This window comes from Arachis ipaensis, chromosome B5, assembly GCF_059453495.1.
Source record: "Arachis ipaensis isolate K30076 ecotype BB chromosome B5, ASM5945349v1, whole genome shotgun sequence".
Taxonomy (NCBI): domain Eukaryota; kingdom Viridiplantae; phylum Streptophyta; class Magnoliopsida; order Fabales; family Fabaceae; genus Arachis; species Arachis ipaensis.
Window position 1 is genome coordinate 151,281,733 of NC_142440.1, and position 22,961 is coordinate 151,304,693.

The following is a 22,961-nucleotide window of genomic DNA, read 5'->3' on the forward strand; positions in this document are numbered from 1 at the left end:
ATTGTATTTCTTGAATTTTTAAGATAAAAATTTGCCAATTTGATTTTTTTTTTTTATGAATTTCAAAGTTATCGGGTACCCGCTACCCGAACCGAACCAATCCGCTCTTAATCGGTTTGGCTTGGTTCGAATACAAACACAAAAAAACGCAAATCCGAACCAAACCAAACCAATTACTTTTTGATCGGTTCGATTCTAATTTTACCTTGAACCCGAACCAAACCGACCGTGCTCACCCCTAGTGAGTGCAGCAAAAGTCCAAATCCAAGCACCAATAACTCAACCACATAGGCGGAGCTTTCAATCAAACAGAAGAAACATCATCGTTTTCATCGACAATAGAATTCGGCATTCGCTAACCCTTCAAAAAGCAAATCATAGACACATTCAGTTACAATTAGAATACAAAACACACAAAATGGAGAGTAGAATAATGGCTGCGCTCAACTCCGTTACCTCTCCTCATCTGCCTTCTCATTCCCCGGTAACTCATCCGTTACAGTTACAGTTACCGTTACCGTTACGTCTAACTGATTTCAGTTTCCGATGTAACTAACCGCGAAACGGTTTTTGATATTTGAATCCACGTAACGCAGGGTCTGTTCGCGGTGGAGAACAGCATCAAGAGCTCCCAATGCAGCTTCTCAGCGGGCAGCAAGAAGGTGAGTTTTCCGAGGCAAAGGTGCAGTCACGTGACGAAGACTAGGGCGGCACGTGACGGTGGTGCTGGTGGTGCTCTCGGTGCCACGTGTCAGGCGGAGAAGATCCTGGTGGCGAACAGAGGCGAGATCGCGGTGCGAGTCATCAGAACCGCTCATGAGATGGGGATTCCGTGCGTGGCTGTGTACTCAACCATTGATAAGGACGCGCTTCATGTCAAGCTCGCTGATGATGCTGTTTGCATCGGTGAAGCGCCTAGCAGTCAATCGTGAGTTTCATCTCTCACTCCTCCAACTTGTTTCATGCTTGATTTGATTCTCCCTAATGGAAGAAACTTGTGCCGAAAGAACTTTTAGTTTTTACTTTTTTCAAATAATTCTATTGTTTGAACTTTGATTTTGCTGCATTTCTGTTGATTTGAAAGTAGATTATAATCTTCGGTTAGCGCTAGTTGTTTGACACTGATTAGTAAGGTCTAAAGTTCGAGTTTCTATTGATTTAAAAGTAGATTCTGATCTTAAGTAGAGCACAAGTGGTTTGAGACCAATTAGTAAGGTCTCAAGTTCAAGTAGTTGAGCGAGCTGAAATTAAATTAAATTAGAATCTAATAGATCCTTTATACTTGTAGTTTGGGCGAAAATATACATTATATCATGTTTTTCTTACCTCTATGTAATATGGATAATGATGAATAGTAGGAAACTGAATTGTAATTCATGGTTTTCACATTTGATTTCTGTATATTTGTATTGATTATATATTATTTTGAGAAATCGAGTTTGCACTAAAAAGTGGTGCCTCTATGATGTAGTGTCCATGTATTTGTGCAGGTACTTATTGATTCCAAATGTTCTATCTGCTGCTATTAGCCGAAGATGCACAATGTTGCATCCTGGGTATGGTTTCCTTGCTGAAAATGCAGTGTTTGTTGAGATGTGCAGAGAGCATGGAATCAATTTTATTGGGCCAAATGTGAGTACTTGTGGTGTGGATTATGGAGTGTGTAGGATATTTCTCTCTTTCTACTGTTATTTTGGTTGAACTGAAATATTTTTTGTTTGAGACTTTCAGCCTGACAGTATTCGGGTTATGGGTGATAAATCTACTGCCAGAGATACAATGAAGAAAGCAGGTGTTCCTACGGTTCCGGGAAGTGATGGATTGTTACAGGTATCATACTTGACTTTGATTTGGTAAAAGTTTCAGATGCCTTCTATGTTGAAGTTGGAGGCGAATTCTGATTCCATGCATGAATTTAATGAAAAGTATTGTTACAGACCACAGAGGAAGCTATCAGGCTGGCAAATGAGATTGGTTTCCCTGTAATGATCAAGGTATATGAGCTTATTATTCTGGATTTCTAACCTTCTGCTTTATTGTCCCCATTTGAATAGACCTCCAGCTTTCCAGGATGACAGTGACACATTTAAGATGCTTAGTCTATATGCGCATGTACATGAGGATATACACAAGGGAGTCTCATTTGATACTGCTTTTTATTATGATCAATGATCTATAACTGTTGTGGAAATGGAGTGTTAGAATTTAAAATTATCTAGAGCTGCTGGAGAAGATGGAGTGCATAGAATTAATCACATTAACTGACACACATATTTTTGTTTTAGGCAACAGCTGGAGGTGGAGGGCGTGGCATGCGCCTTGCTAAAGAACCTGATGAATTTGTAAAGTTATTACAGGTATATCTGTCAAAAAATATGTTCTTGCTCGAGTTGGTTTATTTTCATACTCTTAACAATCTGTATTCCATTAGCCATTACAATAATATCACGTGCAAATGGGCAATTTTGGTGAAAAGTCTATCGTTAAATTGTTTGCAGCAAGCTAAGAGTGAAGCTGCTGCTGCATTTGGTAATGATGGAGTTTATTTGGAAAAGTATGTCCAAAACCCAAGGCACATTGAGTTCCAGGTAATGTTGTCCTTTTATGTCTAAGGGAACTTTGTAACTTAACTAGAGCTTTCTAGAAGAACAGTGAGGGAATTAGATTTATTGAGATTGTTGATCTGTTGGAAATTTTCAAGTTGGGATTTCTTGTGTCTTTTGCATATTAGGCTCAGCAATACTCAATCTCTTGCATCAAACCCAGTTCTCCTTATCCTTGCAAAAGCTCTGAAATGAAATCTGAGCCGTAATATTATTCTGTTTGCTCATATCAATAATGACCTATAACTCTAAGCTCCAAAAGTTCCATAATGCGCAGTCTAAATAATTGGGTGTCTATATTCTAATTTCATTATGCAAAAGAAAATTTATGCACTGGGTTTTGACAAATTAGATAATCTTGTTATTGGTTCAGTAAATTTGAATTACTTTTGGATAATTTGGTTTAGGACCATCTGATAGCTTTATGTTCAGAATCCAGATTTGCAAATTAATTGGTTGAAGTATTGAACTGCTAACTTTTATTCAAACATTTTCAGTTTCAGTCTTCTACCATTTTTAAACATTTGGTTACATGCTTCAATCTATAATATTATGTATTTAATATCCAGATTTCCAATTCCAGAACCTGCATTAAATTTGCCCAAATTTTTCTTAATTCACCCCTCTGCTTCCTGACTTTGCAGGTTCTTGCTGATAAATATGGTAATGTAGTTCACTTTGGAGAACGTGATTGCAGCATCCAGGTACTATGAGCCGTAACTAATTTCTCTATTGTATTCTATCAAATCTTTCTTCTATTTTCTTTTAATTTATAAATAAAGGCTATTAACTTGTTTTCAACATATGAAAGCAAAAAAATGTTGGGGCTATATGGCTAGTTTTGTATTTTCATTTTCAATTGTTATATTTTTCTGTAGTATTCACAAAACAACGCGTTATTATTGTTTCCTATTTTCAAAGCTCTGCTGATAGGCTATTGGATATCTAATAAGGTGTTGCTTGAAAATAATAAATTGATTTAAAAGAATATGAGAAAAATGGAGGAAGAATACAGGAATTGATTTGCTTAGTAGTTTCAATGTTAAATACATTACAGAATGCGATAGAAAGATCCAAATATAGGCTATCTGATTATTTATGTACTTACCAGTCATAATCTCTGCTCCAAAAGTCCTACTTAGTCAGTTCTGTTTTGACTTCTCATAGAGGCGTAATCAGAAACTGTTGGAAGAAGCACCTTCTCCTGCATTGACCCCAGAGTTGCGTAAGGCAATGGGTGATGCAGCAGTTGCTGCAGCTGCATCTATAGGTTACATAGGTGTTGGAACGGTTGAGTTCCTCTTGGATGAAAGAGGTTCTTTTTACTTCATGGAGATGAACACTCGTATCCAGGTTGAAGCCAATTTCTAATACACTGGTTGTGATAAATAATTTAGGGTGTTCCAAATTTTTAGCACTTCTGATAGATTCTTGGTATTTTTTTTGGTGACTGGAATTAGGTTGAGCATCCGGTGACAGAAATGATTTCTTCTGTTGATTTGATAGAAGAGCAAATTCGTGTAGCTATGGGGGAAAAACTTCGATACAAACAGGTGTGAAGGAGATATTTTTTCTTGTGATTCATAAAAGTCTTGTTCTTATTGTAGTTTTGCCCTACAGGAGGATATTGTGCTCAGAGGACATTCTATTGAATGCCGTATCAATGCAGAGGATGCTTTCAAGGGTTTTAGACCAGGGCCAGGTATCTTGGTTTAACAGTGTATACATGTGAACAAAGATATAAGATTTTAATACCAGCTTCCTCATTTCATATGTATTATTTGCATACATCGCAACAGCTACATGCACACAACGTGTTTTCAGATCAATTAATTTCTTTCATTTGAAATTGAAATCATGCCTGATCACTATTGAATGTTATCAGTTGCATTTTTATCATTTTTTTTTTATGTTTTTGATTAAAACTTGTAACAAAACTGAGGAATTTTTGCTGTTCCAACAACAGGTAGAATAACAGCATACTTGCCATCTGGTGGTCCATTTGTTAGAATGGACAGCCATGTTTATCCTGATTATGTGGTTCCTCCAAGCTATGACTCCCTTCTTGGAAAGGTGTGCCACCACATCCCTTTTATGTATAACTGATATCATCCTTCCTGGAAAGTTGTGCCTTAGTGTGATTTATTTGAAAGCTAGATATTCAAATGGATAAGAGGTAGAATGATCATCAAATTTATCACACGTCATACTCTTTGTTTCTTCAACATGGAGCAAAGTATTCATATTTCAGAGTTGCATGATCTTTATATTTCTAAATGCAAGCTTTTTTGATATTATGACATTCCTTGTTTGCTGATTGATGGGCTTCAATGATGAGGAGTTGGACTTAATATGCCCAGCTATCTGTTTGATATGTTCATTTTATTTGAAACTACTTTTCATATTTTTTTATTTGTGAACTTCTGTAGCTTATTGTTTGGGCTCCAACAAGAGAAAAGGCAATTGAACGTATGAAAAGGGCACTTGATGACACAATTATCACAGGTAAAAGCACATGCATTGTGATTTATTCAATTGCTTACCTATATTTGGTGCAAGCCAATTGCACACCTGAAGCAAGGAGAGATTGAAAGATAGTCAAAAGCTCTTTCTGTTGCACATCTTATTGACTGTATTTTTGTGAAGAGAAAAATTGTTATAAACTCTCCATTTACTGTGATTTAATCAACAATTACATTCTTATTGCAGGGGTTCCTACTACAATTGATTACCATAAACTTATCCTTGACATAGAGGTGGGTGCACTTTATGTATTTCTTTATCATGTAACCTTTGGAAATGTTTGCTGGTGGCAATTGGTTAGATGAATAATACATAATCTCTGAATGTGTTACAGGATTTCAAAAATGGCAAAGTTGATACTGCTTTTATTCCAAAGCATGAAGAGGAGTTGGCAATGGTGACATTTTAATATATAACTGATCATTTTTACATTCTTAGCAATGGTTTTAAGGATTTTACGTCAAACTTTATACTTTTGATGTGTCAAAATTTGTGGAAAGTTACTTCCGAGAGGGTTTTTTTTTTTATTTCGTATTTATTTAAGATAACCAAATCACTTGGTTTATGTACTCTTTGCAACTACAGTATAGATGTCAGAAGATGGAAAGAAGTTAGGCAAATAAGGCATATATCAGTTAAGAATAGATTGGCGTGCTGGGAGTTTCTATTTTGTTCTTAATCGTGAATGTATATCTACTATATATAAAGGGGATTGAGAAGGGTTTGGTGCATAATTTTTCTTTTTTTAAAATACCCTTTCCATATATTTATAAATCATAATGTGTAAAGCCATTTTCTTGTTCCAAAGACTTGAATCCAAGATCTTTTAATAGAAGGGTAAAGTACTTACCCAGAAACAGGTGGATTAATAGGCATGATAGTTAACATTAGTAAGAGTTAGTTAAGAGTAGTTAGATCCAATTGTTTAGTACAAGTAGAATTGATGGGGTAGACCTTAGTAGGAAGGTTGTCTGGTCATGTGAATAACCGAGTCTTGGTGGAAGTTGAGAGGTCTCTCAAATATCACCTCTACTTTTGCAATTCATCAATGAAAACTCTGTTATTCAAGTTGATAACCAAAACTTTTATGAGGAAGTTCTTCAATTTTTTGCTCTTTGCCCCGAGTACTATGTAATAGTTTATGATGAATCCAATTTTTTTAATTAATTACTGTCCTCTACATATGCAGCCTCCTGTGAAGATGGTACTGGCCAAAGAATTCGCCGGCGTAAATGCATGATGGATATGATATGACATTTGGGATATCATCAAGAATGGCTGGCCTTGTTTTAATCACTCTCTCCGTGCATTTATGTGAAAATTTTAATGAAAATTTTGATAATTAACTTGGCACTATTGTCTTTGTTCTTGATACATTGTAAAAACCAAACTTCATGTTTGGTTCTATTGCTAATATCAAATACTGGTGCTAGAAAGTGCGAGTACCCCTTTGCAATTCTTCAAGATTCATAGTTGTATTGTGACTGATGAAATATTCTAAATTTTTGTTTTCCTAAACTTCTTAAAAATTATAGGGTAAATTATTTATTTCCCTTGTCATTGTGTGATTAACACTACTTCTGATTGATATTCAGGTTAGGTTACAATCTTATATGACATTGTATCTTTGTATTTTATAAAATGATAGTAATTTCTGATATAAATATGATACCTCTCCTACACTAAGTATATACTTGACAAATTAAGGGGTGTCATATAACCTTAGTAGAGAGAGTCTAATTTACCCGACTTGATATCACAAAAGACAGAATCTAATAATGTGCTCACGTATTATTTCATATCCTAAAAAATTTACAGGTCAAAAAAGATTTTGCCTAGGATACTTTTCTATTTTGCCCTCATACTATAGACATATATATAACTGCAGGAACAAAGGACATCTTCATATGTTCATCATCATTGTCATCACCACCATATTCTCTAAGGTACACATCCTTCCTCACAAGCAAGTTGCTATCTTTATTTACTTTTATTTCATACATATATTATATATGATAATATAAACTTGAAATTGTTTCATGCTACAGCAACACCAGCCAAAGAAACAGGAGGACCAGAGCAGGGAGACGTGGAGCAATCAAGTGGCTTCATCACACCAGGCAAGCACTTCTCTTGGTAATCATCGTTTCTGATGTGTGTCTCACGGCATTCTGCACTACAAAAGGCCCTCTCCCCTCTGCAATGCATAATACGGACCACACATAATTTTTAATAAGTGAGAAAGTCAAATCTTAATTTGCACTCCATAAGGGGGGAATATGCATGTGCCAATTTGGCAGAGAAAAAGGGCAGGCCTTAAATAGGGATACATGAGAAGATTTTATAAATGTCAGAAAAAATTTATATATTAATAACATCATGCAAAAGTTTTATATACTAAATTTGACATAAATGAGCCCTTTGCAGAGTAGGTAAAACCACTGGTGGACATTCCATTATCCTTTTTTATTGCTTTGGTTTTTTTTTTTTTTTTTTTTGGGGAGGGGGGGGGGGGGGGGACCATACCATGTGAATCTGGAGCACATGGAAGGCAAGTGTTAACTTTAGAAGATTTTTCTTTAATTGGTCCCAACAAGGTTGGAGAAAAAACTAATGGCTATGCTTGATCAGTAAATCAACGTCTCACTGAAGATTCTAAGGAAAATGCATACAACAGCATGCGAACACATTGTGTAAAGTGCAACAATGCCATTGGGAGGGTTACATAGTCCTAAAAACTGCAGCATTTATAGTTTAGGACCGAATAAAGGAAACATAAACTTCAATTCACAGTTGGGACAAACACTATACTTGCAATCACAGGAGTCTAATCCTGAACAAGTGATTGCTTATGATTATGAATTTTCTTAAAGAAGTAAAGGAAAGAAAAATTAAAGCTAAAACATCTAATGGCAATTGGTGAGAGATTTGAAATTTTATTTCAATTATACATGATGACAGAATGGTTATATTGTAAGCTTCTGCTATAGTTTGCAACATGTAAATACATGACATAATCGTAATTCTACATACCAAACCAACAACACCTCTAAATTCCTGATGCTTCCACAAATTCGTGGTTCCATTCAAGTATAATATTAAACGGAAAATTGAGATGTGACACAAGTTAACAATAAAAACGAACTTAAGCAGGAAGAAAACATAGTAAAACTCCAGAGATTCAGTAACATTAAGTACCAAAACCATAAACCTGAAATTTCATGGTCAAATACTTGATGAATGGGGAAGTAAAATTAAATTTTAATAAGCAAGAAAATAAAGTTAATCTGATATTAGAACCTGTACATGAAGATGTCGACCCCATGAAGATGCTTATTGCAGAGATTGCAGGAATTGAGAAAGTAAGAACTCGGAGACACAAAATGGCTTCCAATCTTACTGAAGGTAGAAGCAAAGAAAAGGCAATTGTTTTTGGTATTGATACCCCTAAAGTTAGCAGCAGCCTTAGCAGAGGACACAATATCAGTATTATGAGTGGAAATGGAGTTGTTCTTTGTGATACTCATGGCTGCAACTATGCCTAACCCAACAACCCCTCCTTCTAACATCATCATCCTATTCCTATTCTTTTGTTGTTTGCTCGAGTTGGAATTAGAATTAGAATTCTCCATCTAAAATGTCACTGAAATGTTTTCCAATGATTGCCTTCTCTCTTTCTTTTGTCATGTCTTTCAAAGACATGGAAAAAGAACGTCTAGAGGGAGAAAGGGTAACATTTGGAATTGAAACAAAGTTTCAGAAGCAGGAGCTGGAGAGCTAAGGGGTTAAGAGGGAATATCCTGAAATAAATATGCCATGATTTAGGAAATAATATGATAGATACAACCAGTGTTATTATTATTATAATAGGGTTATAATGGAAAATATATAAAAGATGCTACGTGTCCTTAACTCCTCAACACAGCTTTACATATCACAAAAGATGCCAAAATATCCTGATTGAACATGTTGATCTCAAAATTGTGTGTGAATTACTCATGCTCTGCCAGGTCAAAAAAGCTGATCGGTTTTATTCTAGAAACAAATTGGTTAATTTATTGTCTCTGCAAAACTGTAATAACATCACTGATTTTTAAACTATGAAATTTTCGTAGCTTTTATTATTATTATTATTATTATTATTATTATTATTATTATTATTATTATTATTATTATTCCAAAAAAATAAAGAAGTACAGAAAAAAACTATTATGCTGACAGACAAATGAAACTTAAACTGGTTTATCAAATTGCATTAGGCATTGGCTATATTGAGATTTCTTGTTTCTTCTTTTAGTTATCCTTAGCAAGATGCTACTGAAATCAGATATCGAATTATTCATATTGCAAGCAAATGATTTTTTAGACTTGTTGAGACCATTATGAATTAAACTAAATTATTGGGATTATAGTTCAATATTATGAATAAAAAATTAATTAATTAATTACTTTGGTTTCTTGAAGAACATGTATCATATACTAAAACTTTGACCGTTATTACAGCACGGGAAACCTGAGTGTTTGAGCACTTTTTCATATTTGTATAAGTCAGTATTTTGATTTTCATGGACTTGTATATGGTAGAACTGTATGTATACTTTTCATTCATAACAATTAGATGCTTTGTATTTGATTGTTGAAGGCCATAATGAAACAGAAATTAATGCTTTATTTCATCTTTTATACATTATTGATGAATTGATTTCTTCCTCTGCACAAGAATCAGGCTTTGTGGGTCTCTTTTAGGCTTTATTTTTTATTATTATTTTTATTGTCAGTGGAACCTGCTTCATCTTCCTTTGACTTTTAAGCCGTTTAGGTATATCAATACCAACTAACAAAAATCTACGCCCACACAAAAAATCAATTACTAAATCACGTATTTGTGTATAAATATATATTGTTTAACTTATTTTTTATATATATTTTGTATTTTAATTTGCATTTTATACTGGTGGGCGTTGGCTAATTTGATGCTAATCTACATTTTTTGAATTAGGTTTCATGTGTTTTACTTTTGGATAAAATTGGTTAAAAATAAATTTTGTAACGAAGTAAACACAAAAGAGGAAAGCTTCGAAATGTAAAATTATCTAACTCTGCAAGTAACTCTTCTTAATTCTTGAGGTTTTAAGTTCATTGAGAACTCAAGAAATTTGATAAGAGAGAGTGTTCATAAGTGTTTTTACTCTTTCGAATTTAGGGATTAACTGAACAAAATTGTTGAGAATAGATTGGAGACACGATGTTGCTGCCATCGTTCTATTCCGAGTTCCTAATGTCCGAGTTTGTCATTTCCAATAGTGGGGAGTGTTCTTGCAAGGACTCCGATGCTCAAGTTAGCATGGGTCGCAAGAAGAATTAAGTTGGAGATCATACCTTAGTACATGTATTTGGAATAATACATATATTGTGAGGTTGTGATGTCATGAACTCTTCTCCTTATGTTCTTTAGAGGTTATAAGTTGTCTTTGAGGTTAAGTTGATTTAAGAGAATGAGTTACTATTCTCATGAATTGTCTAATACTTTGTTGTGGCATCATATATTCATATGATGCTCTTAGGTCTATATGTAGTTGATATTGTAACCTTCTCTTTAATAGTAAAATGATGGTTACAATGTAGTAATTAAGCTCGTAAAATTGAGTTATTAGGTATTATAATGAGTGATGAGGAATTAGTGTTCTCCTTGTAACATCTTCTTTGGAATTTGAGAAAACACTTAATCATTAAACCAGTTCATTGGAACTTCTCATACTCTTGAACCCGATTCTTTATATTGGACTTATAGAAATATTCCAAAACAGAGGGAGATTGGTTTTATGTAAGCCATCTTCAATTTTGTGAGCTTCAAGCTTCAGCCACTGTTGGTAATTTGGGTATGAAAGTTGCCAAGTTGGTAACTTCTCATAACAGAAACAGAAATTTAAGTTGACAGAGAAAAACTGACACGGGAGAGAAAAATAAATGAGTGGGAATAATGTCATTTATTTCTCTCTTACGTTTACAGTTGGTAACTTATTAAAAAAAATTAGTAACTTCTCGGCAAGAAGAAAAATGAAGTAGAGAGTAGAATCCTCTCACCATTGAATCATCCACACTAAAAAAATGTTCCTAATAACAAACTGAAATTCAGATTATGGAAAACAAGATCATGTTTGGTAATGGGATTTTGAGATGTTAAAGTGCATTTTACTATTTGGAGAACAAAGTGACACATCCTTTGATAGTTCAAAGTACACATGCCTATTCAAAGAAAAGCCTAGAATCTTAACATATATATTGGGAAAATGCATGGTGCATTCTCAATCCCTTTTGAAATATTCTAAAGTACAAATTCAATATTACAGAATTTGTTTATATACAAATTTAAGGATTGCAATCATTTTTATCTGCACATTCTTGATACATTCCTTAAGTTTTCTAAAAAAAGAATAAACAAATTTAATATTGGTGATTTTGACTCATTGTTGTGGTCTCGGAGAGAAGGCTCTTCCAAACATCATCATAGGAGGCATGTTTTCTTCAGCAAATGTCCTAAGTTTATTGAGCTCCGGTAAGACAACTTTCCCAAGATCAGGTCTATCTTTTCTCATCATTTCGGCGCATTTCAAGGCGAGTTTGGTGAAATGCAAGGTGTGGTCCATTGGCCAGTCAGAAATAGCTGGATCAAGCACCTCTTCCAAAGTCCCTTTGGCGATGGCCCTCTTAACATGATGAGCCAAACCCATTGGTGACCTAGCTGTCACAATTTGGAGAAGCATGATCCCAAGTGAGTAAATATCAGACTTGATTCCAAGCATGCCAGTCTGTTGGTACTCAGGGTCAATGTAACAGAATGTTCCGGCTGTTGATGTCAAACGATACTGAGTGACGGCGTCTGCAACTGAAGGAGGGACAAGCCTGGCTAGCCCAACATCACTGATCTTGCTCACGAAATTCCGGTCTAGCAAAATGTTTCCTGGCTTCAAGTCGCGGTGTACAATGGGCTCTGGCTTTGTCTGGTGAAGGAATAGGAGGCCTGTGGCTATCTCTGCAGCAATTTGGAACCTTAGCTGCCAAGGAAGAGCCGGTAACTTCCCTCGTCGGAGGAGGCAATCGTCCAAGCTCCCATTAGCCATGTACTCATACACTAAGCAACCATACTCTGGGCATGCTCCGAGGAGGAGAACCATGTTTGGATGCCTTATACAAGTTAACACTTCAACCTACATAAACCATATTGACAGAAATAAAAGAAAGGTTGAAAATTGCGAGTTTCAATTCACACTGTCCAGTTTGGTTCTCAGTTTTTAGTTTCAAACTATGATTTCATTCGAAGAGGAAAAGATGTTGATAATATTAGTTTCCATACCTCTTGATTAAATTGTTCCCTTCCATGAGTTGCATCTGGCCTCAAAACTTTTATTGCAACCGGTGTGTGATCTAATTCACCCTTGTATACAGGGCCATAGCCTCCTTCACCGATCTTGAAAGCTGCTGAGAACTTTTGTGTCGCTTCCTCGATTTCCTCAATGGAGTACCTTCGGTACATGGCAGTACCAACACCTCGAGGTTCTAGTCCTCTCTTCATCTGTGGTGCTTCTCGCGGAGATGTTTTCTCTGGACTAATTTTTTTCTGTGCTTCAGACTCTGCGATCCTTTGATCCTTTTCTTTCTCCCCCCCTGGACTAGCCAATGCCGCTCCTTCCGATATTTGTAAGTCTTCCATCTTCCTCTTTTCTTCCTTTTTCCACCGTTGAAGCTCCATTGCCTGTTGCACATATAGCTCAGTGTCTTATAATGTTGCAATTATGTATGTTTTGGACTATAATCAAATTTGTAAAGTACCTTCTCCTTTGCTGTTAGAGCTTCCTTGCGAGCTGAGCTATACATCTCCATTGTCTGCTTCAGTTCTAGCTTTAGCTTTCTCACCTCAGCTTCCATTTCTTCCTAAATTCAACAATATAATAACAATTGTTGGTTAACTTAGGGAAACTTAAATTGTCATAGAATATTTCCCAACTAGATTCATTATATGTAATATTCTCGTAGATTCATCCATTTAGATAACTTTTTAAGTACTGTGTTCGAGCGTGCAGGGAAATTAAATTCTAAAAGTTATACTATCGTTTATACGGTGTACTTACGTTCTCTGTTGGCGATAATAGAGAGGTGAATGAGTAGTCATCACACATGAAAGATTTCTGTCCTGATTCTTGGGGGGATCTTGATCTTGATCTGGTTCCATCAAAATCATCATCGGAATACAACGAAGGGAAGAGCCTATCAACACTTGGTTTTGCACTCGCCACAAATGATATGTCACAATCTTCAGGTACATTATTTGATGCGTAGTTTCTTCTTTTTGTCTCGTATGGTGATCTATAATCATGTTTTTTAAGTAATTAATCTAATTTTTACCATATTTTTTGTGTAAATATATCTATCATTATTATGAATCATGCACAAGAAAAATATAAACATAATACAATGTAGTATGTGATATATTTTAATTTGTAATAACTTACATGGCTTCATCACTGCCGCGATTACGGCGTGCATATGCGCGTTTGTCTGGAAATGATCCGGCTTCAATTGATGCATAGAGTAAACAAATTATGAAATTGTTGTTATCTTAATAAATAAACACTACTTTCATTATTTTTTTAAATAACATACCTTAAATTCTGGATTCTAAGTCTAGACAAATAAAGTAAAATCTAATTGAACTTAAAAGAGCAAAAAAAGTGATTAGTAATTGGTTACTCAAAATGTTTCATTGTATTTCTTTATTCATGTGTCATTGCATAAAAAAGTTAATTCGACTTTTGGAGTCATTTATCATTTATTCCAAAAAAAATCATATATAGATAGGGCTTGTTTGGGTGAATTTTTAATAAAAGATTTTTTTTTAATTATCTTTTTATAAAAGATCCTTTAAAACAGTAAAAATAATTTTATATTTAAATATCTCATATAAAAATAATTTTTTATTTATTTATTATGTAAAAAGTATTTTTTAAATAAAAAACATATTTTAAATAAATAGAAATTATAACTTCTAAAAAATATATTTTATAAAATCTTTTCAATATTTTTATTTATATTATTAAAAATTTATCAAATATATTAAAAATAAAAAAATTATTAATTTTTTTAATAGTTTAATAACACCCAAACAAGCTTAGTTCATTACCTGGAAGCATTGATATTTCATCAAAATCATGAGATTGGTATCCACCTGAAACTGCAATTGATAGATAGAAGTAAACACACAAATTATGAAATTTTTGTGACTTACTCCAAAGGTATGGAAATTAAATTTATAATATAATCAAACATAATATTGTTAAAAGTTAAAATAAAAAATTGAAATGTTAATTAGTTAGTAACCATGTCGTGGGAGTGTGAGGTTGCGTGGTCGCTCAGCACGTTGAGCCAGAGAAGAGTGGATCTTATTCTGCGACGCAGGTTTTGGAGAGAGTAATACGGTCGCAGTTTTAACGGATGAGATCTTTCCTTTGGAGATTATATAGACGGTGCAGAATGACGGTACCGCTTTTGACACCGTGCTTGGAACATCACTCATCCTAAATCTGTTTTCCAAAAATATTTCATTTAAACTCCGATTTCATACGAATAATCTATCAATAATTTTATTTACAGATCTTCTAAGTAATAATTAATAATTAGTTTCTACAGCTATACCTAGCAAGACCACTCCTTGATGCTGCCCCAAGTACTAAAAGCTCAATGGAATATGTGGTAACACTTTCTACTAATGCCTTTGATATATCTGTGTCCTCTAACAAAATTTCTTTGAAGTGTACCTGTTGCAATTCATGCATGCATGCCTTGTTTATTCTTATTCTGCTTTTAATTATAATTTTTGTAAATTAAAATACTGAAATAAATTCCTGATTTTATTGTTATATGTAAAGAGAAAAGTAAATTTTTTTGTCATTAATATTTGTCATTTTTAAAAAAAATATTTTTAACGTTTATTTTTATTAAATTTTATTCCTAACGTTTTCTATTTATTCAATTTTGTCTCTTTTATTTTTTTATTTGCGTCAAAATTATCTCTAAATATTTTCACTTTTATTCTTAATATTTTAGATAGAATTAACATCTAGAGATAATTTTGACACAAATTGAAAATTTTAGAAACAAAATTAAATAAAATTAAAAGTTAAGAACTTTTTAAAAAAAAAGACAAACATTCATAACAAAAAAATAAATACTTTACTCTTTAAAATTACTTAGATTTGGTGAATAGATATAATGTGAATAACAACTTTATTAACTAATTAAACCCTTAATTTGTATTGGTGAATGATGAAAATGAGGTTGAAGAACTAACATTCTTTCTGTTGCAAAACACTCGAAACGACTCAAACAGCTCCTTTGATTCTTTGTCATGTGGTCTATCCGTACCTTCTTTCATCTCATAGCTTCTCACTGCAATCACAACCATTATTCAAGTAGTCAATTATAGTAATAACATTAATTAATTAACGTTGTGTGTATCAAACATCAAGCTCATCAAGTTATGGGTTATATTTAGCTAAATAATTATAAATCATCATAATCAATTGTCATACCAAAATCATCTTACTGAAAATTAAATTACCATCAAGTAGTGAAAAAAAAAATATATTGAAGATTTTCATACCTACCAAATTGTTTTAATTTTAGTTTTCCACAAGGATAAAATCGGAAGAAAAGAAGAAGAAAAAAAATCTTATTTTCCAAGCATTAGGGAACTGGAATTATTGGATCTAATTTAACTGTTGCTATGATATGAAAAGTTCCATATGAGAGAAATAATTAAGAAAAAATGATGATTCGCCTAAAAAATAATAATCACAAACTCACTGTCATTATTTTGACATCGATCAGCCGTGCTATTTTGGCTGAAATTATTTTTGATGTAACAATTACAATTAATAGTTGTTCAAAATTGTTTGCAATATATATATATCGAGTTAAAATGTAATTCTCATATTACCTTTTAATTCTGTTTTTACACCATTTTTAAGAAATAATTTTTTATCATCTAGCACATCTGTTCAAATATTTATGACCAAGAAAATCTTGTACTTGAATTATGACACTGTAGTATTCAATAGTTCAATAGCCTCAAAGGCAAAATAAAAAGCCAAACCCCTATATATGCATTTTGCATGCTCAAAAAGGAAAAAAAAACTGCATAACTTTAAAAGATAAATGTTTTCATGACCCAAATTAAGTGCAAGTAGTAGATGATATAGATACAAGATGAAAAAAAAAAAAAGATTTAAATAAAGTACTTACATGGTGAACGACTATTATCTGATGATGATCTTTGCTTAACATGGATGAGTAAGAGATCTTGATCCTTTGGAAGAATATTATCCACTGCCCATTTTGCAGCACTTTGGCTTGTCTTATTATTCTCAATTGCCACAGCAACAACACGCTTTCCATGATTCATCATCGTCATAAGGTTAGACATATCTTCAATAATAATAATAAAACAATAATAATAATGAATAATAATGAAAAGAATGATTGTGTTGTTGTTGTTGTTGTTTTTTTTTTTTTTTTTGGTTCTTCTACTACTCCGTCTCTCTATGCCTATTGTCTTGCTGAATGCTCTATTATAAATATTAAGCACTTAATTTGTTAAGGAAGCTACAATATAATAACGAATGTTACTGCATACACACATAGTTAGTGTTGTTGCAACATAGTGCTAACAATAATCTTCTTTCTCTTAACCTAATTAGTTTTCATTTTGTTTTGAGATTTCCATATTTGGTTAACATGAATTATTCACACGTATTAACCGTGTAAGATGTATAGTGCTTAATTATTCGGTGATGCTAACACGAAAATAATAATTTAAAGTTACTTTATTCAATTTAATATTTATAATTGTATATATATAACATTTAGAATTATATATTTATTATATTTAATATTATGTATTTATTTTAGAAATAATTAATAAATATAAAATAAGATAATTATTTTGAGCTGATTTAGACTGATTTTTATTGTTTTTCAAATATTTTTGTAATTATATAACTGATATACCACGTATACTATCTTAAGCTACTTTCGGTGAAACACAATTAGGTATTAGGTATACATTCTATATGATGTGATTAATTTAACCCAAAAGTTAATCACCTTTCTCGTGTAATTGTTATTATAGATAGAAATATTATGTATGCAAGAAGTGGTAGACAACGTAATTAATTAATTAAACCTAGTTTGCTGTTGTACCCGTTAACGTTGTGCTTATTATTGTTTACCAAAATTTCCCCAAAATACTCAACAATTATTTCCTAAAATTTTACTTATTATGCTTGTTTTCAGAGATATTGGGTCGTTTACTTATCATCAACTATTAAATAAGATATATTTAGTTAAAATTCCATCAAATATTGGGGGTTGAAATCAATGAGAGGTAAAAAATAAATTAAATGAAATGAAATAATATTTTATGATGACCATAGAAAATTAAGGGTATAACTATGGATTGAATGATAGAGAGTAATGTTGATAGCCTGGTTCATAATAAAATCATGGCCCAATTAGTCCAATATTACATTAGAATTAATGCGTCAAACCAAGATCGAGATAAGTCTCAAAGTGGTCTCTAAAGTTGCATTCAAACTTTATAGTAGTCCTTGAACTTAAAAGTTACCCATATTCGTCTCTGAAGTTGCACTTTAGGACTCAGATTCGTCCTTCCGACACATTCCGTCCACCTGGCACCACCGGAAAGCTGATCTGGACTCCTCCGTGATACGCTGGCTAGGTAACGGCTAGCTGACGTGGATCAGTAAACTTTTATGGTGTAATTTGGTCCTAAATCAAAATTAAAAATTTTAATCCCCAAATTTAATCATTATTCTCTTCTCTACAGTAATCCATCTTTTCTCTATAGGCATAGATCTTCATATTCCAAATTCACAAAATTTTTTTTTTGTTTATTTTTAGTTGAAGTATCTTATAACAATAACAACAACTAGAGTCTTCTTAACAACCATTATTTGAATAAGTCTAACTGCTTTTATCCTTTTTTTTTTCTGTAAGAAAGATGGTGAGATTATAACATAAAAAAAAGTTATGTGATATATATAATTAAAGAAATAATGCAAAGTTTAGTTTCTAAAATTGTGAACGTTCATAAAAATTTGTTGACTTTTAAAAATGATTAAATTGATTCCTAAATTCATAAATTGGGAATCTCAACTTATCTCTAATGCTAATATAAAATGTTAAAATGTCAGCATGACATTTGCAAATAAAAAGATGATATCATTAATATTTTAATATGATCAAATTAGTTTCTTAAATTAGTTAATTATATTTATTTTGCTTAATTAGTTTTTTATTAATTAGAGACTAAAATAATAAATATGAAATTAGGTAAATTTTTGCTATTTTTTGTTTCTCTAATATTACCCTTAATTAATTTGAAATACTTATTTAATTATAATAAAATCTTAGACATGTCATTTTAATGGAAATGTCATACAATTTGAAATGGCATAATATAACATTTTATATTAATACTATGTGAATGACAGTTAAATTAGGATGATGCATGGTTATTTTGGAACAGGATTCGAAAGAAAATGTAATGTAATATATAATAATAACCATGTAACTTTTTAATTCCGTAAATACAAGAGATAGATTTTTGTAAAATTATATAAAAATATAAAATTGAATTTTGTAAAATATTTTAATTAAACTAGAGTTAAATGAGTGCATAAAACGTTAAATACAAAGACATAGTATGTGACTTTTAATTAACAAAACATATGCGTGCTTTCAATGAAGTTGTAATTTGTGTGAGATATATTTTCAAAATATGTGAAAAACTATTTTGAAGAGTTACATCTCTTCATAGAGTTGTAACTTAATCAAAAAGTTATGCCTGTTAAAAGGTTGCAACTATTTGAATAGTTATGTCTGTTGAAAGATTGTAACTATTTGAAAAGTTGTGTCTGTTGAGTACGTAGCTGCATGTACTCCGTCTCTATAAATTTCTCTCATTTCATTATTGCTAGTGAATCCATCTCAACACTTTCTTTATGCGCAAAAGAAAGAATAAAGAATATTATTCTGTAAATTATCATTTAGTATAAGGCTTGACTGTGTGAGTGCATAAACAAGTCAAGTGTTCTTCATTGTATCTTACAGAAAATTCGTCAGTAACCCATTTTGCACACCATTGTATATTGGTGGGGGCGAATTAAGTCTAAAGGAAAGTGTGTGTAACACACGCCTTGAAGAATTGCGCTATTTGATTCACTATCCCCTTCTCTCTTAACTCACAATCTTTAGGCTTAATTATTCACCAATAAAACAAAAAATGGTCACCGCATCAATTAAGGAGATGACGTCGGATTTTGTCAAGTTAGAAAGATTTGATGGTGAAAATTTCATACGATGACAAAAGAAGATGTACTTCCTTCTCACAACACTAAAAGTGGCATATGTTCTTACCATACCAAGACCACCAGAAGTTGAAAGGGAGGCCATTGTAAAAACACGAGCCAAGCAAAAATGGGACAACGATGACTACATATGTACCGGGCACATACTCAATGGCATAGCTGATGCACTATTTGATGTCTACCAAAATCAGGGGTGCAGGTACGTATAAATAAAGGGGGGCAATGGCCCCCCAAAATTTTAGTTTTTATTCAAAAAAAAAAATAGTCTGATCCCCCTTTTTGTTATTTCCCATCCCCCTCTCTTTTTGTTCTATCTTTTCCAACTCCCTCCCCCTCTCACTTTTAATTCCTACAAAACCCAGCCCAATAGCCCATTCCCTATCCCTTTTTCTATTTCCCAATCCCTATTCCTTTTTTATTTCCCAACGTATAATCACTAATCAGTTCCCCAATCCCCTTTTTTTATTTTTCAATATACAACAGGTCTCTTCCTCTCCCTCTCTTCCCGCCTTGGCTTTCAAAAAATTTAGGTAACAACTTTTTCTATTCTTCTTCTTCTTTACCTCTTTAATCTTCTTATCTTTTACAATTTTACCTTTTTGACTCTTTTTTTTTTTTTTGCAGATTAAAAAAAGAGAGTAGTTTAACAAGTGATTTTTCACTCCTCTTTCTCAAAAAAGGTTCTATTTTTATTCTTTTTTATATATTTAGTTATTTACTTAATTAGTTAATTTATTATTATTTGTTAATTAAGTTTATGTTATTATATGTTAGTTTGTATATTTAGTTTTTTTATTAGTTAACTATTTAATTACAATTTTATATTATTTATATTAGGATGTTAGTATTATTGTTCTGAATTTTAATATTTTATAAAGATTTAGAATGTAATTTACACTTTTTGCTTAATATATTTTAAATTATAGGAACTTATTTGGCCATTTGAATTATGAGTAAGTTCAAAACCATTGATACATTTTTTAAAAGAAAAGATCAAGAGAATGAAGATGCTTCTACTATTACTACTCCAATACTTGAGGGGTCATCAAATTTTATTACTTCAAGTTCTTCATTGAATAGCTCAAAGCGTCCACGACTTCTTCCAAATCAACTGGATGTTTTTCGTTTGGAAAGAGATCCTGGAATGTGACCAATGATTTGGAAGTTTCCTCCAAATAAAAGAGATGAAATCCGTCGGGCTTATATTAAAGTTGGGCCAAATCAGCCAATTCTTGATAATTATCCATTTTCTGGTGATAAAAGTCATCGTCGCTTTCAAGCTTCATGGTTTAAATTGTTCCCATCTTGGTTAGAATATTCTATAGAAGATGATGCTATATATTGTTTTCCGTGCTTTCTTTTTGCTAAGGAACCTTCAATCAATACGGGTTCAAATGCTTTTATTGAGAATGGTTTCAGGAATTGGAAGAAAGTAAATAGTAAAAAAGAATGTGCTCTTTTGAATCACATTGGCAAAGATCCTAACTCATTCCATCATAAGGCGCTGAAATCATGTGATGATTTGATGAAACAATCACAACATATTGACAGACTTCTTCATAAGCAAACATCAGAAGAGATTGAAAAGAATCGAATTCGACTAGGAGCATCTATAGATTGCATTAGATGGTTGACATTTCAAGGTTGTGCATACAGAGGACATGATGAAAGCCAAAGTTCAAGCAACAGAGGTAACTTTTTGGAAATGTTAAAATTTTTGGGATCTTACAATGAAAGAGTGAAATAGAATGTTTTGGAAAATGCTCCAAAAAGTGCTAAGTATACTTCAAATGATGTCCAAAAAAAAATTCTACATATTCTTGCTACTAAGGTGAGAAATTCAATTAGAGAAGAGATTAGAGATGCCAAATTTTGTATTATTGTTGATGAAGCTAGAGACGAATCTAAAAAGGAGCAAATGGCCATTGTTTTGAGATTTGTTACTCTAGATGGTTTTGTTAAAGAGAGATTTTTTGATCTTGTGCATGTCACTGATACTTGTGCAACAACTTTAAAGAAAGAATTGATTTTTGTCCTTTCTCATTATAATCTCCAAGTTAAAAATATTAGGGGTCAAGGGTATGATGGTGCTAGCAACATGCGGGGTGAGTGGAATGGTTTGCAAGCTTTGTTTCTTAAAGATTCTCCACAAGCATACTATGTGCATTGTTTTGCTTATAGGTTACAATTAGCATTGGTGGCAGCTTCAAGAGAGGTACTTCAAATTCATGAATTTTTTACTCAATTAAACTCTATTGTCACTATTGTTAGTGCTTCTTCAAAAAAACATGATCAATTACAAGAAGCTCAAGCAATTGAAAATGTAAACTTGGTTGCTCAAAATAAATTAGAAACAGGCAAATGTGCGAATTAAATAAGCACTTTACAAAGAGCTAGGGATACTCGATGGAGCTCTCACTTTAATTCTATTTGCAGTTTGGTAAAAATGTTTACTGCTACCAATATTGTTCTCAATAATATCATTGAAGACGGGACAACTTATGCACAAAGAGGTGAGGCTTATAGTGTTAGTAAAATATTATTGTCATTTGAATTTGTTTTCACTTTGCACTTGATGAAAGAGATTATGGGAATCACTAATGTTCTTTGCCAAGCACTACAACAACAATCTCAAGATATTCTTAATGCAATGCATATTGTTTCTACATCAAAGTTACTTCTTCAACAATTAAGAGATGGTGGATGGTGCAATTTTCTTGCAAATGTTAAAGATTTTTGTGAAAAACATGAAATTGAAGTCCTTAATATGAGTGCACAATATGTTTTTGGAAGAGGTCGATCTCGTCAACCAAGTGTGACAGTTGAGCATCATTATCGAATAGATGTATTCTTGACAACAATTGACTCTCAAATACAAGAGTTGAATAGTAGATTTAATGAGCAAACAATAGAGCTTTTGACTTTGAGTTGTGCTTTGGATCCTAAGGACAATTTCAAATCATTCAATATTGAAGAAATCAGCAAGTTAGCAGAGAAGTTTTATCCCATTGACTTTCCTTCTAATGAGCTAAATATTTTGAAATCTCAGTTGCAATATTATCAGCATGATATACCAAATCATTTGAAAGGTATTGGTACACTTTCTGAATTGTGCAACAAGTTGCAAGAAACGGGAAAATCAAGAACTTATCACATGGTTGATAGATTAATACGTCTTGTTTTGACTCTATCAGTGTCTACAGCAACAACAGAAAGAGCTTTTTCAGCAATGAAAATTGTTAAGACAAGACTCCGAAGTAAGATGGCTGATGAATTTCTTGCAGACAATTTGATCATCTATATAGAAAAAGAATTAGCAGCTATTTTTGACACAAATTCAATTATAGATGATTTTGAAAATAGAAAAAAACGTCGAATAGTCTTTTCATGA

General features: G+C 32.5%; 4 protein-coding genes and 1 pseudogene across 4 annotated transcripts; 3 read left to right on the forward strand and 2 right to left on the reverse strand.

The window, feature by feature from the left end:
- Window positions 1-296: 296 nt before the first annotated feature.
- On the forward strand, window positions 297-6,644 carry LOC107644498 (biotin carboxylase 1, chloroplastic). The gene is made up of 16 exons (XM_016348367.3): window positions 297-484; window positions 597-928; window positions 1,491-1,632; window positions 1,732-1,830; window positions 1,938-1,994; window positions 2,286-2,357; window positions 2,499-2,588; window positions 3,248-3,307; window positions 3,771-3,956; window positions 4,064-4,156; window positions 4,224-4,305; window positions 4,570-4,676; window positions 5,033-5,108; window positions 5,313-5,359; window positions 5,461-5,523; window positions 6,316-6,644. The coding sequence occupies exons 1-16, from the start codon at window positions 419-421 to the stop codon at window positions 6,364-6,366; spliced, it is 1,623 nt and encodes a 540-aa protein (XP_016203853.1). The 5' UTR covers window positions 297-418; the 3' UTR covers window positions 6,367-6,644.
- Window positions 6,645-6,899: 255 nt separating this feature from the next.
- LOC107644499 (uncharacterized) lies at window positions 6,900-8,975 on the reverse strand. Its single transcript, XM_016348368.3, has 2 exons — window positions 8,427-8,975; window positions 6,900-7,323 (listed from the first exon to the last, which is right to left on the reverse strand). The coding sequence occupies exons 1-2, from the start codon at window positions 8,756-8,758 to the stop codon at window positions 7,164-7,166; spliced, it is 492 nt and encodes a 163-aa protein (XP_016203854.1). The 5' UTR covers window positions 8,759-8,975; the 3' UTR covers window positions 6,900-7,163.
- A 2,400-nt stretch (window positions 8,976-11,375) lies between these two features.
- On the reverse strand, window positions 11,376-16,587 carry LOC107641329 (U-box domain-containing protein 51-like). Its single transcript, XM_021103018.2, has 10 exons — window positions 16,425-16,587; window positions 15,472-15,569; window positions 14,817-14,938; window positions 14,502-14,704; window positions 14,305-14,355; window positions 13,637-13,697; window positions 13,256-13,490; window positions 12,957-13,058; window positions 12,481-12,879; window positions 11,376-12,334 (listed from the first exon to the last, which is right to left on the reverse strand). The coding sequence occupies exons 1-10, from the start codon at window positions 16,585-16,587 to the stop codon at window positions 11,591-11,593; spliced, it is 2,178 nt and encodes a 725-aa protein (XP_020958677.2). The 3' UTR covers window positions 11,376-11,590.
- A 3,932-nt stretch (window positions 16,588-20,519) lies between these two features.
- LOC107641330 (uncharacterized) lies at window positions 20,520-21,944 on the forward strand (annotated as a pseudogene).
- Window positions 21,945-22,016: 72 nt separating this feature from the next.
- On the forward strand, window positions 22,017-22,961 carry LOC148566231 (uncharacterized). The gene has a single exon (XM_088487463.1). The coding sequence runs from the start codon at window positions 22,017-22,019 to the stop codon at window positions 22,959-22,961; it is 945 nt and encodes a 314-aa protein (XP_088343589.1).

Bases quoted from the DNA above. Each gene is read 5' to 3' on its own strand.
- LOC107644498 (XM_016348367.3), top strand. From the start codon at position 419: ATGGAGAGTAGAATAATGGCTGCGCTCAACTCCGTTACCTCTCCTCAT. The intron at 1,995-2,285 runs GTATATGAGCTT...TTTTTGTTTTAG, and splicing joins GTTTCCCTGTAATGATCAAG to GCAACAGCTGGAGGTGGAGG. The intron at 5,524-6,315 runs GTGACATTTTAA...CTACATATGCAG, and splicing joins ATGAAGAGGAGTTGGCAATG to CCTCCTGTGAAGATGGTACT.
- LOC107644499 (XM_016348368.3), bottom strand. From the start codon at position 8,758: ATGGAGAATTCTAATTCTAATTCCAACTCGAGCAAACAACAAAAGAAT. The intron at 7,324-8,426 runs GTTCTAATATCA...TATGCATTGCAG, and splicing joins GTCGACATCTTCATGTACAG to AGGGGAGAGGGCCTTTTGTA.
- LOC148566231 (XM_088487463.1), top strand. From the start codon at position 22,017: ATGTTTACTGCTACCAATATTGTTCTCAATAATATCATTGAAGACGGG.
- LOC107641329 (XM_021103018.2), bottom strand. From the start codon at position 16,587: ATGATGAATCATGGAAAGCGTGTTGTTGCTGTGGCAATTGAGAATAAT. The intron at 13,698-14,304 runs GTAATGAACTAA...CATCAATTGAAG, and splicing joins TGAAATATCAATGCTTCCAG to CCGGATCATTTCCAGACAAA. The intron at 12,335-12,480 runs GTATGGAAACTA...TGGTTTATGTAG, and splicing joins GGGAACAATTTAATCAAGAG to GTTGAAGTGTTAACTTGTAT.